Source organism: Kogia breviceps, chromosome 14 (assembly GCF_026419965.1).
Source record: "Kogia breviceps isolate mKogBre1 chromosome 14, mKogBre1 haplotype 1, whole genome shotgun sequence".
NCBI classification, from domain to species: domain Eukaryota; kingdom Metazoa; phylum Chordata; class Mammalia; order Artiodactyla; family Physeteridae; genus Kogia; species Kogia breviceps.
In genome coordinates, this window is record NC_081323.1 from 89,602,584 (window position 1) to 89,617,014 (window position 14,431).

The window sequence follows — 14,431 nt, forward strand, 5'->3', positions numbered from 1 at the left end:
TGTCTTTCCTTTGCACGTGACCCGCCAGCTGGAGGAGCGAGCAGAGCAGATCCGTTCCAGGTCCCACCTCATCCAGGTGGAGCGGGAGAAGGCGCACATGGAGCTGAGCCACAAGAGGGCCCGCGTGGAGCTGGAGCGGGCGGCCAGCGCCAGCGCCAGGAGCTACGAGGTGGGCTCTGGTGGGCCCCCGGGCAAGGGCGCGGTGCGCGCGCCTGCCAGAGCGCCGGGGGCAAGGGCCCGGCCAGCGGCGCAGGTGCTCTCCCCCTGGTGTCCCGGGCCTGCCTTCTTAGGCCACCTGAGGAAGCGGGTCGGGCCCCAGGTGTGCTTTGTGTCCCCGAGGAGGGAGGGCGGCACGAAGGGACGGCTGCCCTGCCGCGTCTGCCCGGTGAGGTGCTGGTGGGCGTTCGTCTCCGCTGGCTGCCTGGTTGCCCTCTCTTCCCTGTGAGAATTGGGGTGGAGGTCTGGCACAAATGCCGGGTGGCCTGGGGGTGACAGGCCTCGAAAGTCACCGGCTTGCATAAGAGTCTCAGGTCCAGGCTGGGTCTCACGCAAATGGTTATAAGGCCTCAGCGCCAAGAACCCCAGTCTCGGGGGCTGCTTTATGTTGCCCTTGCCTTACCCAGGGCAGGCTAGGAAAGCATAACCCCCTGTTACCCAGAGGAGATGCTAGGTTTTTACTTAGTGCACAAATTCTATGCTTCCTTTGCTTTGACTAACAGCACTTTGCCAGGGGTTTTCAATAAGTGCTGATGAGTTGTGGAAATGCCGCCAAGATTCAGGCAGAGCATTGGACCAGAAAGTCTCTGGCCTCTGTGCTTTCCCTGAAGGTGGATATCTGGCCCCATTCTCGCCTTACGTGGCATATTCCCACTCTTTCCTAGTCCCTGTGGACATAGCTGCTGGCTTCGAGGGCGTGATGCTAACTGGATGGATCGGAGCCCGCTGTGCAGGCCCCTGGCTGTGGTGTGTTGTGTGGACCCAGTAGCCCAGTACACTGCAGGTGGGGCGCTGCTGCCTCGGCATCGGCCCTGATTCTGCTCAGTGAGGTGCTTCTCTGTGCAGTGGCGCTTTTGCCGATGTTCTGGGCTGTCCTAGGAAAGATGTCCTGGGCGAGCCGGTAGGAAGGGGGAATGGCCGTGGGAATCTTGCAAGCATTGAAGTGAGTCACTGACAGTCTTTCTTGGGGAAATCCAGGGGTACAGGGCTGACTGAGCTTAATCCCGGGGCCCCCTCACTGAACTTGCGCCTTCCTCTCGGAGAGGCCTTTCCCCCCTGTCCGTAGACTTGGCTGAAGACGGCCCTGGAACCGTCTGAGCCAGTGGTTTTCAGGTTGTCCCTTTGAGTCTTGGGTATCTGCGAAGGTTTTTCAGGGACTGCCGGTTTGGTAGTCGGTGGAGAGGGCAGGTGGGTGGGAATCTTAGCCCTCCCACCTGGAAATACCTATGAGATGGTGAGACTTCAGTGTCCCAAGGTCTGGGGACCTGCCTGCACTGCCCCATGTGCACTTGGGACTGGCAGCCCGAGGAGAGATGCCGCGTCTCGCCCTGTGACGTGCTGGCCGGGCCCCTGCACAGCCACAGCACCTCACTCCTGCACCTCGGCAGGTCCCCAGGCTTCAAGGCCTCCTGGTGGTTTGGAGGCTGTACTCGCCGTTTGTCGCTCCTTTGAACCCTGGATCAGCAGGAGGCCGTGGCCCTGGCCCTGCTTTTATTAAGCTCCTGCTAGCCGTCGGGCTCGGAGAGTCCTGGTCTCGGCACTGCCTCTGAGTACGGCAGGCCCTGCGAGTGCCCGGCAGGCAGCCCTTGGCGGGAGCTTCTGCAACTCAGCTTCCTGATGAGGTCAGAGGTCAGCAGAGTGTCAGGCTCCACGAAACTAGGACTTGGTGCCTTTGCCCCTGGGACTCTGGCTGCCACCCGTGGTCCCTTTGCTTCTTGGGCTGAGGGTAGCCTCAGTGGCCGACACTTGACCCTTCGGACCCCGAGGGGTCGTCAGAGTGAGGAGTCTGAGTTCTGTGCGTCCCTTACCGGCGCAAGCCACGTGGCCCCTCGAGGGAACCAGGGCAGGGTGGCTCTGAAGCTCTGTGGGAGATGGGGCCCAGGGTCGAGTGCTCCTGCCTGCAGGCTCCTGTCCACGCCCCCTGTCCCTGCCCGGTCGTCCGCTCTCTGGGGGTGCGTGCCGACTCACTGGAACGGGAGCCGCCGGAGCTGCCAGGCTCAGAGGCGTCTGTCCAAGGTCGGGTCGGAGTGAGACCGCTGTGCTCCGTCTCCTCCCTGCAGACGGCCACCGTGGCATGGTCGGTGGCGGTGACGCATGCCGAGCGCCCTCCCGGGGGGCGCCGTGAGACGGGGCGTCGCGCCGCTGCGGCCAGGCGCTAACCTTGGAGGGCGTCCTGCTGCGGCCTCGGCTCGCCTGTGGGCTTGGCTCTTGCCTTACCGGTGGCTCTTCTCTGGGTCTCAGTCCTGTCCGGAGGGCGGAGTGGGGTGGGCTCGGCCTGCTCACGCGCCCTCTCACCGGGCCGTTCTCCTTGGCAGCGCGAGGCGGACCGCAACCAGGAGCTCCTGACGCGCATCCGGCAGCTTCAGGAGCGGGAGGCCGAGGCGGAGGAGAAGGTGCAGGAGCAGCTGGGGCGCTACAGGTTGTGCCAGCAGAGCCTGGACGCGGCCAGCAAGAAGCTGCGGGAGAAGGAGGACGGCCTGGCCGAAGCTGGCGAGGTGAGGGGCTGGGGCGCCGCCGTCGCTCTGGGCGGAGAAGAGACGCACTCCCACCTCCAGCACGCTGGCTCCGTGGTAGCGTCGCTGTTTAGTTCTGCTTCCCGCGTGTGCGCCTACGTTTCTTGCGTAGCTGTGATGGTAGCAAAAATACTAATTTTCCATTCTGTGGTTTTCAGTTAGTAAGTTGAATATTTTTTTAGTCTTTGTGATTATGATTTTTAGTGGTCGACTAACCTGTTTTTGGTCATTTTCAAGTGTTTTGTTTTTATTATATACACACACCCCCTGATACAGATACATACGTGGTAGATAGCTTCGTGCGTGTAGCCTTTTTGTTTCTGTTGAATGATTTGGTTTGGACAGACCCCTAGGAATGGGGTTATAAGATCACCAGTTACAGCTCTCTCTGTGGTTTTTGCTACTAGTTGCTGTGTTCTACTAGTAGTTATTGTTGAGGATTTTACTTTCACTGGAACCTCTGTGTGTCACGGATAGTGGTGTTTTCTGGAAATACTTGTGATTCTGCCACCCCCCCCACCCCCCGGAGATGTGCCTCTGGATTTGCACTTCTTTGATTATTAATAAGGCTTGTTAGCATCTGAGAATATCTCTGGAACCAGAGCGTAGATCAACCGTAGTCCTTATCGTCTCTACCAAGCAAAGGTTGTATAAACCTTAGAAACAGAACCCAAACATTGATGCTTGCGGAGATTGGACTCCTCTGACCTTTCCTGTCCCTTTGCTGTGCTGCTCAAGATCACAGGTGCTGCGAGGAAAAGATGAAACGCTGCAGGGGAGGGAGTCGGGGGCCGCGGGATCATTGGTATTCTGTGTCTGCGCGGTTCTCTCCTTGATAGATCTTCGGAGCAGGCACCAGGTTAGTTTTGCCTTGGCGGCGCTGGAGAGCATGTTAAGGTTGCTCCTGCATCTGTCTTGTGACGTGGATGTTGGCAGGAGAGGAACCGTGAGTGGCCTTAAGACAAGTCCTCCTCCCGCCGTGGGTGTGTGCCTGCCGGTGCTCCATTGCAGGCTTCTCTGGGGGACGGGGGCGGGCGTGGCCTGCACATGGCTCAGTGAGGAGCAGTTGGGGGGCACCCTTGGCACAGAAGGTGCAGAGCGGATGCCCGTGGGGCCTGGCGTGGCAAGGGTTGTGGCGATTTGGGACGGAGACCCTGACGTTGCTCGCCTCCCTTTTCACCCCGTGGCGAGGGCGTCCTTGGTTCCGAGTCTAGGTCTGTAAACCTCCCGCCCGCACCCCTGTGTTCTCTTGTCGCGCGCGGTGCCCTGGTTTAGATGTCCGTGCCCTCTGAGTTCATCCTGTTGACGGCCCGGCTTCCGCACAGCTTTGTCCTCCAGGCGGTGGGCTGTCCGACGCCCGTATTCAGCACAGCGCCTGTTCGTTTATTTAATTCAGGAGGAGTTTGCAAAGGATGTGTTCATTGTTAAATAAAGCTTAAGTATCTTCATTCTTCTTTGGGTCCCAGATTGAGAGTCACTGTTATAACAAAGGAAACCAGGCAGGTCGATGAGAGGGTAGGACACAGACCCACCTCCCATCGGCCTCCCTGGGGGGCCTGCTGTGGCCTCCGTGTTTGCAGACGGCGCCCCGTGCGAGGCTTGCTCGCTGCGGGGAGTTTGCCAGTCCGCCCTCTTGCCCTCAGCTTGTAGGTTGGTGTCCGGCTCTCGGAGGCTGACGGGGCGACGTTCCCACTTGTTAGCTTAGAGTGGCGCCCTTGAGCGGGCTGCCTTTTCCCGTTGGAGGCGTGCCCTCTGGCTCCAGGAAAGCCACAAGTGGGGTCCTCTCACCAGAAGGTTGTCTGCGGAGGGCGTGGTCCGAGCTGAGGACTGCGGTTCCGCCCCAGTGTCAGTCTGGCGGACTCGCTGTCCCGGAGGCTGCGCGCTGGGCCGTCTCCCCGGGCTTCTCTGTGCCTTCCCCGGTGGCCCCTTCTGGCCTGGGTGCGCTTCAGCCTCCGCGGCACTCGTGCAGCTCCCGTTCGTTGTGTGTGGCTCCCGTGGTGTCATGCGAGGACAGCCTCAGCGCCCACTTCTGACTTCTTGGCGGGTGGCCGGCTTGTCCCCGTGCAGCGTCTCGTGCACGTGCACGGCTGGGCCGGGGGCGCGGTGGTGGGGCGGGGCGGTTAGGGAAGGGATGCTGGGCTGAGGACAGAGCGGGTGTGGGCCGCCACGGACTGGGGGGCTGTGCACACGCCGGGTGGGAAGGGGTGATGCGGGGCGCGGGTGTGGAGGCCGTCACGCCTGACTGCGGGTCGCCGCCGAGGAGGCAGGGCTCGGGTGGGGTTGAGGGGTGGTCACGTGTTCCGAAGGAGGAGATGGCTGTGTCCTCGCCCTCCGCCCTGCCCTCCGCCCTCCGGAGCAGGAGGGGAGGAGCCCGGCTCTTGTCTGTCTCGCTTTCAGACCATCAGTGTGCTGAAGGGGAGGCTCTCGGACCTGCAGTGGAGCGTGATGAACCAGGAGATGCAGGTGAAACGCCTGGAGTCTGAGAGGCAGGAGCTGAAGGAGCAGCTGGAGCTGCAGCACAGGTGAGTGTGGGGGCGGGGCAGGCGTCTCTGCCCGCGGCCAGGCGAGCGTGGGGGTGCGTGGGGGTGGGTGGGTGTCTCTGCCCCCGGCCAGGCGAGCCTGGCCAGCCGCCCACCTGGATACAGTCGGCCTGCAGCCTGCCGGGCTGCGTGCCGAGCTGGGTGTCCGCTTGTTAGCCCTGCGCGAGGCCCAGGCTTGCTCTCCTGCGTGTGTGGCCTCTGTGGCCGGAGCACCCAGCGTTCCCCAGCGCCGTGCGCACGGAAGCTCTGAGGACCCGCGAGCGCCCTTCGTGTGCCGGCCTCCCGCCCACAGGCTGTTGGGAAACACTGAGGCCTTGGAAGCCGGGACCTTTTAGTGCCAGAACACGGCGGTGTTTCAAATGTTCTAAGAATAAGAAGCGGGAACAATCATTTCTTCCCTCCTCTGGGGGTGGGATGGCTGCTTGGAGGGAGCTTTCAGGGAAGATGTTAGGTTTGAGCGAGATTTTAAAGGCTGCGTAGGACGTGCCCTGGGGCAGGGGGGACGTGGGTGGGAAAGGACGTTCCTGGGGAGGGAGCCCTCTGAGCAAAGGTGCGGCAGGATGGACGAGCTCGCCTGGAGATGCAGGTAGAAGACAGTGCTCTCCCGAAGCTCGGGGCCTCTACCTTAGCAGGTGTTGTCTTAGGGCACTTCTGGCCACTCGGTGGAATGGGGCAGGGTTGGGGGTGGGTGGGTCAGTCCTGAGCGGGTCCTTGGCTTTGGCTGTTCCAGGGCCGGCAGAAGCTCCTAGTGTGAGAGGTGTGGGGAGGGGAGAGAACTCGCAGGTGGTCTGGACTTACCCACCTGCCCTGAGACTCAGGCCACAGAGCCACCAGCAGGGGCTGAGCCCTGGACCCTGAGGCGTCCTTGCAGGGAGCGTGTGGGAGTGTGCGTGCACGCGTGTATGAGAGTGTGTGTCTGTGCTGGAGAGCTTTTAGAGTGAGGGCAGTTGCTGGCTTTACCACGTGCCTGTTTCTGCACACGATGTACTTTTTTCTGAGTAGGAAATGGCAGGAAGCTAGCCAGAAGGTCGAGGAACTCCAGGCCGGCCAGGAAGCACGGGCGGACCAAGAGCAGAGGGTTCGGGTGAGTTGCTCCCTTTCAGTGCCTGGCCCGTGCGTGGGCGATGTCACCGTGCTGGGCTCAGCCCCCCGCGACCCGTGGGCGTTTCTGAGCTGGGGGCGTACTCAGTGGCATCGAGGGGCAGTTAGCTGCCTGTGTCCACTGTAGCCGTTTACATGTCGGTTGTCTCCTTATGTACCAGGCCCTGTGCCGGGTGCTGGGGTGTGTATTTCTGCTCCCAGGAAGCTCGTATGCTTTTGGGCGAAGGTCAGAATAGAGCACACAGAGTAGAAAGTAAACGTATGATAACTTCAGGTACCACGGACTGCTGTGCAGATGATCAGACAGGACCGGAGAGGGTGAACGGCCTGCCCGGTGTCGCACAGCTAGTGCGTGACTGAGCTGCGTCTCAGAGCCAGCTCGCCGTGACTCTAGTTCAGGCTGTGCTGCCTCTCTGCGGGAGGACAGGGCCGGGGAGCCGTGACGGCTGCCCGCTGCCCTTAGAGCCACGTCCGCGCACCGGGCCCCGCTCCCGTGCTCTGGCTCCGTGTACCCCAGCTCCGTCTTGTCAGCTTCCGGACCTCCCGGCTCGCTTTCGCCGCCGGTCTTCACGTGCCGTCCTCTGCGGCTCTTCCGTCTCTCCTCCCCGGCCCTCACTGCTTCCCACGACCCGTGACGTCTTCCCTGCCCCGTCCGCCCATCTGATTCCTTGGCCCGCTTCTCAGTATTGACTTGCCTGCACGGCCTGATGTCCGTCTTTTCTACACCCTTCCCTGCAGAGACCTCATCTGTCTTCTGTGTCATGGTGTCCCCGCTGCTTGACCCAGTATGTGGCCCAGAGCTGGGCCTCGTAGTGTCTGTTGAACGACTGCCTGATGTTCGGATCCTGGTCCTGTGCTCTTAGCCTATTTTGTGACTCACCCCTGACGAGTCTCCTCGGTGGCTCCATGTGTCCCCGGGGACTACATGTTGTAGTGGACAGGCTGTCCTCACCGTGCAAGGACTCAGTCAGGGCCCTGTGCCCCGGGAGTGGCAAGCAGAGCCAGCGTGGGAGGGTGGGTGTCGGTTCACAGAGCCTTCGCCGCGTGTCCTTGTGCCGGGCGTGTGCCGGGCTCCCGCCCTGCAGGCGGCGTGGCACGTGGCGCCTGGGGCCGCCCTGGGAGTGTCCCCCGAGGACACCGCGCAGAGGTGCAGCCGGCCCAGAGGCGGGGGCCGGGGCCGTGGGAGTTACCGTGGATCTGGGACGGTTAGGTGTCCGTGACTCTCTCCCCTCTGTCTCCGGCCTCGATCAGGATTTGGAGCAGAAGCTGTCCCTGCAGGAGCAGGACGCCGCCGTTGTGAAGAACATGAGGTCTGAGCTGGTGCGGCTGCCCACGATGGAGAGGGAGCTGCGGCATCTGCGGGAGGAGAACGCCTGCCTGCGGTGAGGGGCCCGCGGTGGTGGCGGTGGTGGTGGTGGTGGTGGTGGTGGTGGTGTGTGCGCGAGTGTGCAAAATGTGTGCGGCCCCCTCGGGTGCGGGCTCCAGGGGCTCCTGCACCGTCCCCGGCGGTGCGGCTGTTTGAGTGACTGTGCTTCTGGCCCTGCCAGGGAGATGCGGGACACCAACGGGCTGCTCCGGGAGGAGCTGGAGGGGCTGCAGCGGAGGCTGGGGCGGCAGGAGAAGATGCAGGAAACCCTGGTCGACCTGGAGCTGGAGAAGGAGGTGAGCTGGTCCCCGCGGGTGTCCTGTGGCCGGCTAGGGGAGACCCTGGGTGTTTCAGTCCTACCTTCCAGCTGTTCAGCTAAAATGTGGCAGCCGCTGGGCTAGTACGGTGGGCAGAATAGCGACCCCTAGAGACAGCCCCATCCTGCTCCCCAGAATGTGGACAAAGGGGATCGAAGGGTGCTGACCCCTAGCCTGGGGTAGGGAGGCTCCCCTGGGGCTCCTGCTGGCCCCCAGCTGGGCCAGTGTTCTCACAGGTCCTGACGGGCCGCAGGGGGGTGGAGGGGGTCGGGGCCACGTGAGGTGAGGAGGACTGGCCTGCTGCTCTTGGTGGCGTCGAATGGAGGAAGGTGCCGTGAGCCAGGGAACGTGGGCGTCTCTGGAGGCTGGAACGGGCGAGGAAACAGGTTCTTCCCCGGGGCATCCAGGAGGAGTGTGGCACTGCAACCCCTTGGCCGGGCACGGTGAGGCCCTTGCTGGACTTCTGACCTCCGGAGTTGTAAGACAGTAAATGTGTATCGTTCTCAGCCACTGAGTTCGTAGTAGTTTGTTTCAGTAGCACTGACGCTGAGTCAGAGAGAGGAGACGGCTTGTGGCGCCTGGAACAGACGTTGTCCCCCCCCGTGGGTGTGAGCAGACGCCTGTGCTGGGTTTCCTTTCCCTGTGGCTGCTGCCGGGGCTCATCGGGGCCTCTGGTGGGTTGTTGTAGAGGTGGCCGTGGGCGTCGGCGCCGAAAGCATCCTTGTTCGCTTGCTGAGCAGAGCAGCTCGAGGGCCTCCGGCCCCAGGCCCGGGGTCCTCCTGTCCTTGCACACTGCTTCCCTGGGGTGACCTCAGTCACCTTCCTTTCTGGTTTGCCCGGCGTAAACCGTGTCACCACATCCTGTAGCTTGCCGTCTGGTTGGGGTGCTCGTCAGCTGCCCCCCGCGGGTTCGCTGCCAGCTGGGGCGTCGTGGGTCTGGAGCGCAAAGCCCTCTCGCGTTGGCTTTTGTGGGCACTTAGCCTGAAAAGACAGGGCCGGGGTCCAGCAGTGTTTCTCTGGATATAGTTTGTCTTGAAATGGGTTAAGATTCCGCATGTAGAATCACACTGCCTGGTTTCCAGCCCTGCAGCTGCGTGCCCGCTGGCTGTGTGACCCTGGCAAATTACTTAACCTCTCTGTCCACCCACGTAACGGGGAACGGGTGTCTTCCTGTAGGGTTGTGAGGATTAAATGAGTTAGTGTAAGGTGCTCAAACAGTGGCAAACGCTGACTCAGCGTCCGCTGTAGTAGTAGATGCATTAACCAGTCTTGTGCCCGGCACGCGATAGGGGTCTGGAAGTACTTGAGTGGCTGAATGAGTGCACTGCACAGCGCTGTGCTCGGCCCCGGGAAGGAGTGGGAGGCCAGACAAAGGCACGTGGTCCAGAAAGGGAGCGAGACTCCGATGTGGAACGCGGGTCAGCGTGGAGCGGCTGTGAGAATACGAGGGCGGGAGGCCCGGCATGCGGGCCGGGTGGGGGCGCCGCCGCTGCCCCCTGTTCTTCCCAGTGGCCGCGGGGGCCCAGCCCGACGCGTGCCTGCGTGCCTGCGTGCGTGCGTGTGTGTGTTGGGGGGTGGGGTTTGGCTCTCGGCCCAGGTCTGTCTGCCCTGGGGCTTGGCACCCCGAGGAGCACCTGGAGGACGGGCGACAAGGCCGTGGTGGTGTCTGCCCCCTGGGGCACAGGTGGTCGTCGCAGGACCGTCCAGGAGGCTGTCTGCCCCGGCCCCTACCCCGGCCCGCGGTCCTTCCGGCCTGCTGGGAACCTTGAGGTTACGGAGCCAGGAATGAATGAGCTGTTAAGCATGCAGCGTAGCTTCAGCGGTTGGGAAGCAACGTGTCTGCTTTGGAACGGATGGGCGCGTTTCTGCGTTTTAGCTCAGCGATCAGGGCAGCCCGTTCTGGAGGATCGGGGAGGTGACGTCGTCGGTTTTGTGGGGTGCTGCTGTGCTGGGGGTCGAGGTGCGTGTGTGGAGGAGGTGGGAGGGCCCGGCGCTTGCACGGACGTGACGGGCACAGCGCTCTGAGGGCTCTGCTTCCATGTCTTTGCAGAGGCTGCTGACGAAGCTGCAGAGCTGGGAGAGGCTGGACCAGACCACGGGCTTGAGCATCAGGTAGGCGGAGGGCGCCGGGGCCACAGGGTCCCCACCTTGTCTCCGCACGGCCGGCGCCTTTGGCAGAATGGGCCCTGCCAGCCCGGCTCCGTCCAGCAGAGGCCCTGCCTGCGGCTGCTGAGGTTGAAGAAGATGGAAGTAGGGGCTCTCCCCGCCGAGGACGGGGCCTGCTCGACAGAGCGTCGGCAGGCGTGGGCCCTGCACTGTTGGGTTTTCCCGAAGGGCTCTTCTGTTTATACTGAGGAAGTAATTGCTTTTGAGGGAAGTCATTTCTTTTAGGTGGTTGTAACGAGCAGAGATAAACTGAGTCTTCAGGGGCAGAAAGGGAAGCAGGGTAGAGGAGGATCGATTCCCATCAGGCCCTTGCAGCAGCCTCCGCTTGTCTGTCGAGCTGACGCCGGCAGGTCAGTGGCAGGTGGGGCTGCCAGACGGCGTCTTCCCACCGCTGCCGGATCCCTCTGTCCTGCCGCCTGTCCTTCTGGGGCCGCTGCCCCTTCTCCCGCGTCGCTGCGCTGCTGGCCCTTAGCCCCCGGGTCCCGCCGCCGCTTGCTCCCCCTGCAGGCCGACTCTGCCCGCTGCTCCCGTCTCGGCCTGGGGGGTGGGAGATGGGTTCTTAGGATTAGGCCTGGGGCCTGCGGCGTTTGAAGAGCTTTCTGTTTATCTGCTTGTGTGACGTGCAGGCTGTGTCCTCCCGGGGGTCTCTCCTGCTGCGCTGGGAAGCTGGGCCGAGGCAGAGAGCCTCCTCGGAGGGCTGTCCTGTAGTTACGGCCTCTAACTCTGCTCTTCTGGGACCTGCACCAGTTCGGTCTCATCACGGACTCCAGGTGTCTGTCACTTGAAGGTGCCCCTTCATTTCCTTTCTGCCTCGCTGAGTCTCAGAGGACAGAGTAGGCTGTTCCCTCCTGAACTTCACCTGCGAAACCTAGGCCCACGTAGGGCTGGCCCCAGCGAGGCCTAGATGTTTTGTGTTTCCTCCTTTTCTTTGGGCTGATGAACTCGTGGGGAAGCTTCCCTCCCGCTCCCAGGGAGGCTCGCCTCAGAAGAGAAAGCTCCGTGACTTTTTTCTTGTGCTGGAGGTCAGAGGCCCTCTCGCACCTGGCGGCACCAGCTGCTGGAGCATTTGAACGCCTGTCAGGGCAGCAGGGCCGGCGCGCAGCCGGCTGCCGTCTCTGGCCAGAATGACGCAAGGGTCAGTGTGCTGGACACGATGGAAGGTGCAGCTGCTCCTTGAGACCCTTTGGTCCCGCTTCCAAACCTGACCACCGCCGCCCACCTCCCAGCGGCAGGCACGTGGTTGGGGCCTGCGCCCGCGGGCTTCTGGGCTGGTCCCGTGCTGACACGTGTTGTGTGTTCACCCCACCTGCCCTTAGTGACCAGGCCCTGGAGGCGGGAGGAAGGGGTGGTTCGGAGCGCTGGCGGAGGTGGGGGCTGCCCACGCCTGCTGGCAGCTTGGGGTCAGCAGGAAAGGGGGGCACGCGTTTGTGGAGGGAAAACAGGCGGTTCGCGGAGGCTGGAGTCCCGTCCTGCTCTCCCGCCCGTGAGGGCGCCCCTCTTCGAGTCGGCGCGCTGCTCCGGGCCAGTCCCTTGCCCTTGGGTGGGGCCGCAGGGCTTGCCTCGCTGTGCCGGTGGAGGTCAGACGCCCCTGTGCGCCGGGTGCCGTGCACGCTGCAGAGCAGTGAGGTGAGGCTGGCTGTCCTCATCTCCTGGGGTTCCTGGTGGGAGCCCCCGTAAAGATGAGCCTTCTTTTCATGTGCTTTGTGGTGGTGGTTCCTGGGCCGCTTCTGGGGGCCCCTCGGAAACCTTAGCTCCTCCGCCCTGCCTTGCCTGTCCCCACTAGGGCGTTTGGGGCGGGCCCTCACCTCCGGCAACTCCTGCCCCGCTTACGTGGGTACGTGTGTCGAGTGGCGGTTGGAGGGTCACAGGCTTGCGGTGTAAGCGTGGCCCCTCAGCAGGATCACCTGGGGAGTTTGGTGCACATGCAGACGCTTGGGCTGAGCCCAGGCCCATCGAGCCCGCCTCTCCAGCGCTGGACTTGCGTCTCTGTGTGACCACAGATACCGTGAGGGGTTTGGCTCTCTGTTGCCAGGTTTGGGGCAGTTATTAGCGGTTTCTGAGCAGGGAGGGTAACTTGGTGGAGCCCACATCTTTTGAAACTGAGTATGGGGGTGGGAAACGGGCATAGGGTTCTCGGACACAGGGGGAGGCTGGGGGCCCGTTGCTGCAGTGTGGGGTCCCTGCAGAGGGGAGGGCGTGGGAGGGAGAGACGCACAGTGTTCCAAGGTGACGTCGTCTGGGGGCCCCTGCCTGGTGGGCGGAGGTGGGGTCCGCCGGGAGCTGAGGGACACCCTTTGTCACTTCCACAGTGTTCAGTGCAGCGGGAGTGACTGGGGCCATCTCAGACCCTGTTAAACTGTGGCTGGACGTGTGTCTGACCCCAGCTTAGCCCCCGTGTGTTGTGGGGTCTCTTTTTTTTTTTTTTTGTGGTACGTGGGCCTCTCCCATTGCGGAGCACAGGCTCCGGACGCGCAGGCTCAGCGGCCACGGCTCACGGGCCCAGCCGCTCCGCGGCATGTGGGATCTTCCCGGACCGGGGCACGAACCCATGTCCCCTGCATCGGCAGGCGGATTCTCAACCACTGCGCCACCAGGGAAGCCCTGGGGTCTCTTTTACACCTGTTTCCACATCTGTAAATGGAAGAGTCTTCTGGAACGTTGGTTTCTCACCATGGGGTCACGAATCTCTGAAAATCTGATGAAAGTCATACTTTCTCCCCACAAAAACACAGGTTTGTGAGTGGGTGCGTGTAGACGTGAGATTAGGCCTGCTAGTCCAGGGACCCCCTCCCCAAAGTGTGCTCAGCCAGCTCCAGCGGACAGCAGAAGTTGGAGTTCAGCAGTTGCCCTGGCATTAGAGGTTCGAGGGGCTGGGAGGGTGTTTTGGCCTGCCCTGGCAGGCGTGAGTCTGTTGCGTCTTTTTACATACTTTAAAATTATTTATTTTTATTTATTTATTTAGGCTTTGTTGGGTCTTCGTTGCTGTGCACGGGCTTTCTCTAGTTGCGGCGAGCGGGGGCTACTCTTCGTGGCGCTGTGCGGGTTTTCCATTGCGGTGGTTTCTCTTTGGCGGAGCATGGGCTCTAGGCGCGTGGGCTCAGTAGTTGTGGCTCACGGGCTCCGTGGCACGTGGGATCTTCCCAGACCAGGGCTTGAACCCGTGTCCCCTGCATCGGCAGGCGGGTTCTTAACCACTGCACCACCAGGGAAGCCCTGTTGGGTCTTTCGGTCAGGGTGTTGCCATAATTTTGCTCATTTGGGGCCTGCCATGATACCAGGCTCTGGCTGCCGTCCAGCGTCTCTGTGGGTTTCTGAGAGCTGCCGCCACAAGGTGGCACCGCCCCCCCTTGGTGATCGTGGCTCCCTGCGACCTTGGGACCTGCAGAGAGCTCTGTGGTCTTGGCAGAGGTTAGGGACAGAGAAGGGTCCGCATGGCACGACAGTGGTCACCCTCTTCCTAGTTTGGGATTTCTTAAATCGTGAGGACCCGGGGATAACAGGGCGGTGGGGGTGACTTGGCTGGTGGGTCAGCCAGTGCAAACCTATAGGGAAGCCTGTTGGGCCGAGTGTCCTTATCTGCCAGACGAGCTTGTCCACCCTTGATGTCGTCTGATCCCTTGTCTCCAGCACATGGGTCATGTGAGTCGGGGGCAGGTTGACATCAGGGCTTTGAGGGTGCGAGGGAATGCCCTGAATGGGTGAGGTGGGGCCCGTGCACTTGCAGGCACTGGCGTGGGGAGGAGGGTGGCTGCGTCTGGCGTCTGGACGCTCTTGTCCCAGGGCCTTGAGGGTTGGACTGAGGGAGTGGCCAGTGGTGCGCAGGGCTGTCGCCCGCTGAGCCTCGTTCCTGGGGAGCGTGGTGTGTCCGGATGACTTGAAGGTACTGAAAGGGGACGCGCTTTGATGTGTCTGTGAAATACTTGGGGATAAATTTAACAAAATATGCGTATGGGGCCCGTACACTGGAAAGTGTAAGATGTTGCTGAGAAAAATGAAGGATAACCTGATAACGGTGTAAGTAACTGGAGAGAGATACCGTGTTCTTGGCTTGGGGTACTCGGTATTGTTAAGACAATTCACAGATTTCCACACCATCCCAGTCAGAGTCCCAGGAGGATTTTTGGGGCGAAATCGACAGACTGATTCTAAAATCTCTGTAGAAATGGAAGGGACCTACAACGGCTGTCAGCGTTTGGAAGAAGAACGAGCTAG

The 14,431-nt window shown here is 61.9% G+C and overlaps 1 protein-coding gene across 2 annotated transcripts in view; it reads left to right on the forward strand.

Moving 5' to 3' along the window:
- The window catches only part of MAD1L1 (mitotic arrest deficient 1 like 1), a 318,455-nt gene that overhangs the window by 5,784 nt on the left and 298,240 nt on the right, over positions 1–14,431 (forward strand). For both annotated transcript variants that reach the window (XM_059038555.2, XM_067012804.1), the window contains exons 3-9: positions 29–169; positions 2,532–2,711; positions 5,127–5,251; positions 6,272–6,353; positions 7,622–7,752; positions 7,918–8,032; positions 10,104–10,165. In XM_059038555.2, coding sequence (XP_058894538.1) covers positions 29–169; positions 2,532–2,711; positions 5,127–5,251; positions 6,272–6,353; positions 7,622–7,752; positions 7,918–8,032; positions 10,104–10,165 — 836 coding nt within the window. The remainder of the gene's footprint in view (positions 1–28; positions 170–2,531; positions 2,712–5,126; positions 5,252–6,271; positions 6,354–7,621; positions 7,753–7,917; positions 8,033–10,103; positions 10,166–14,431) is intronic.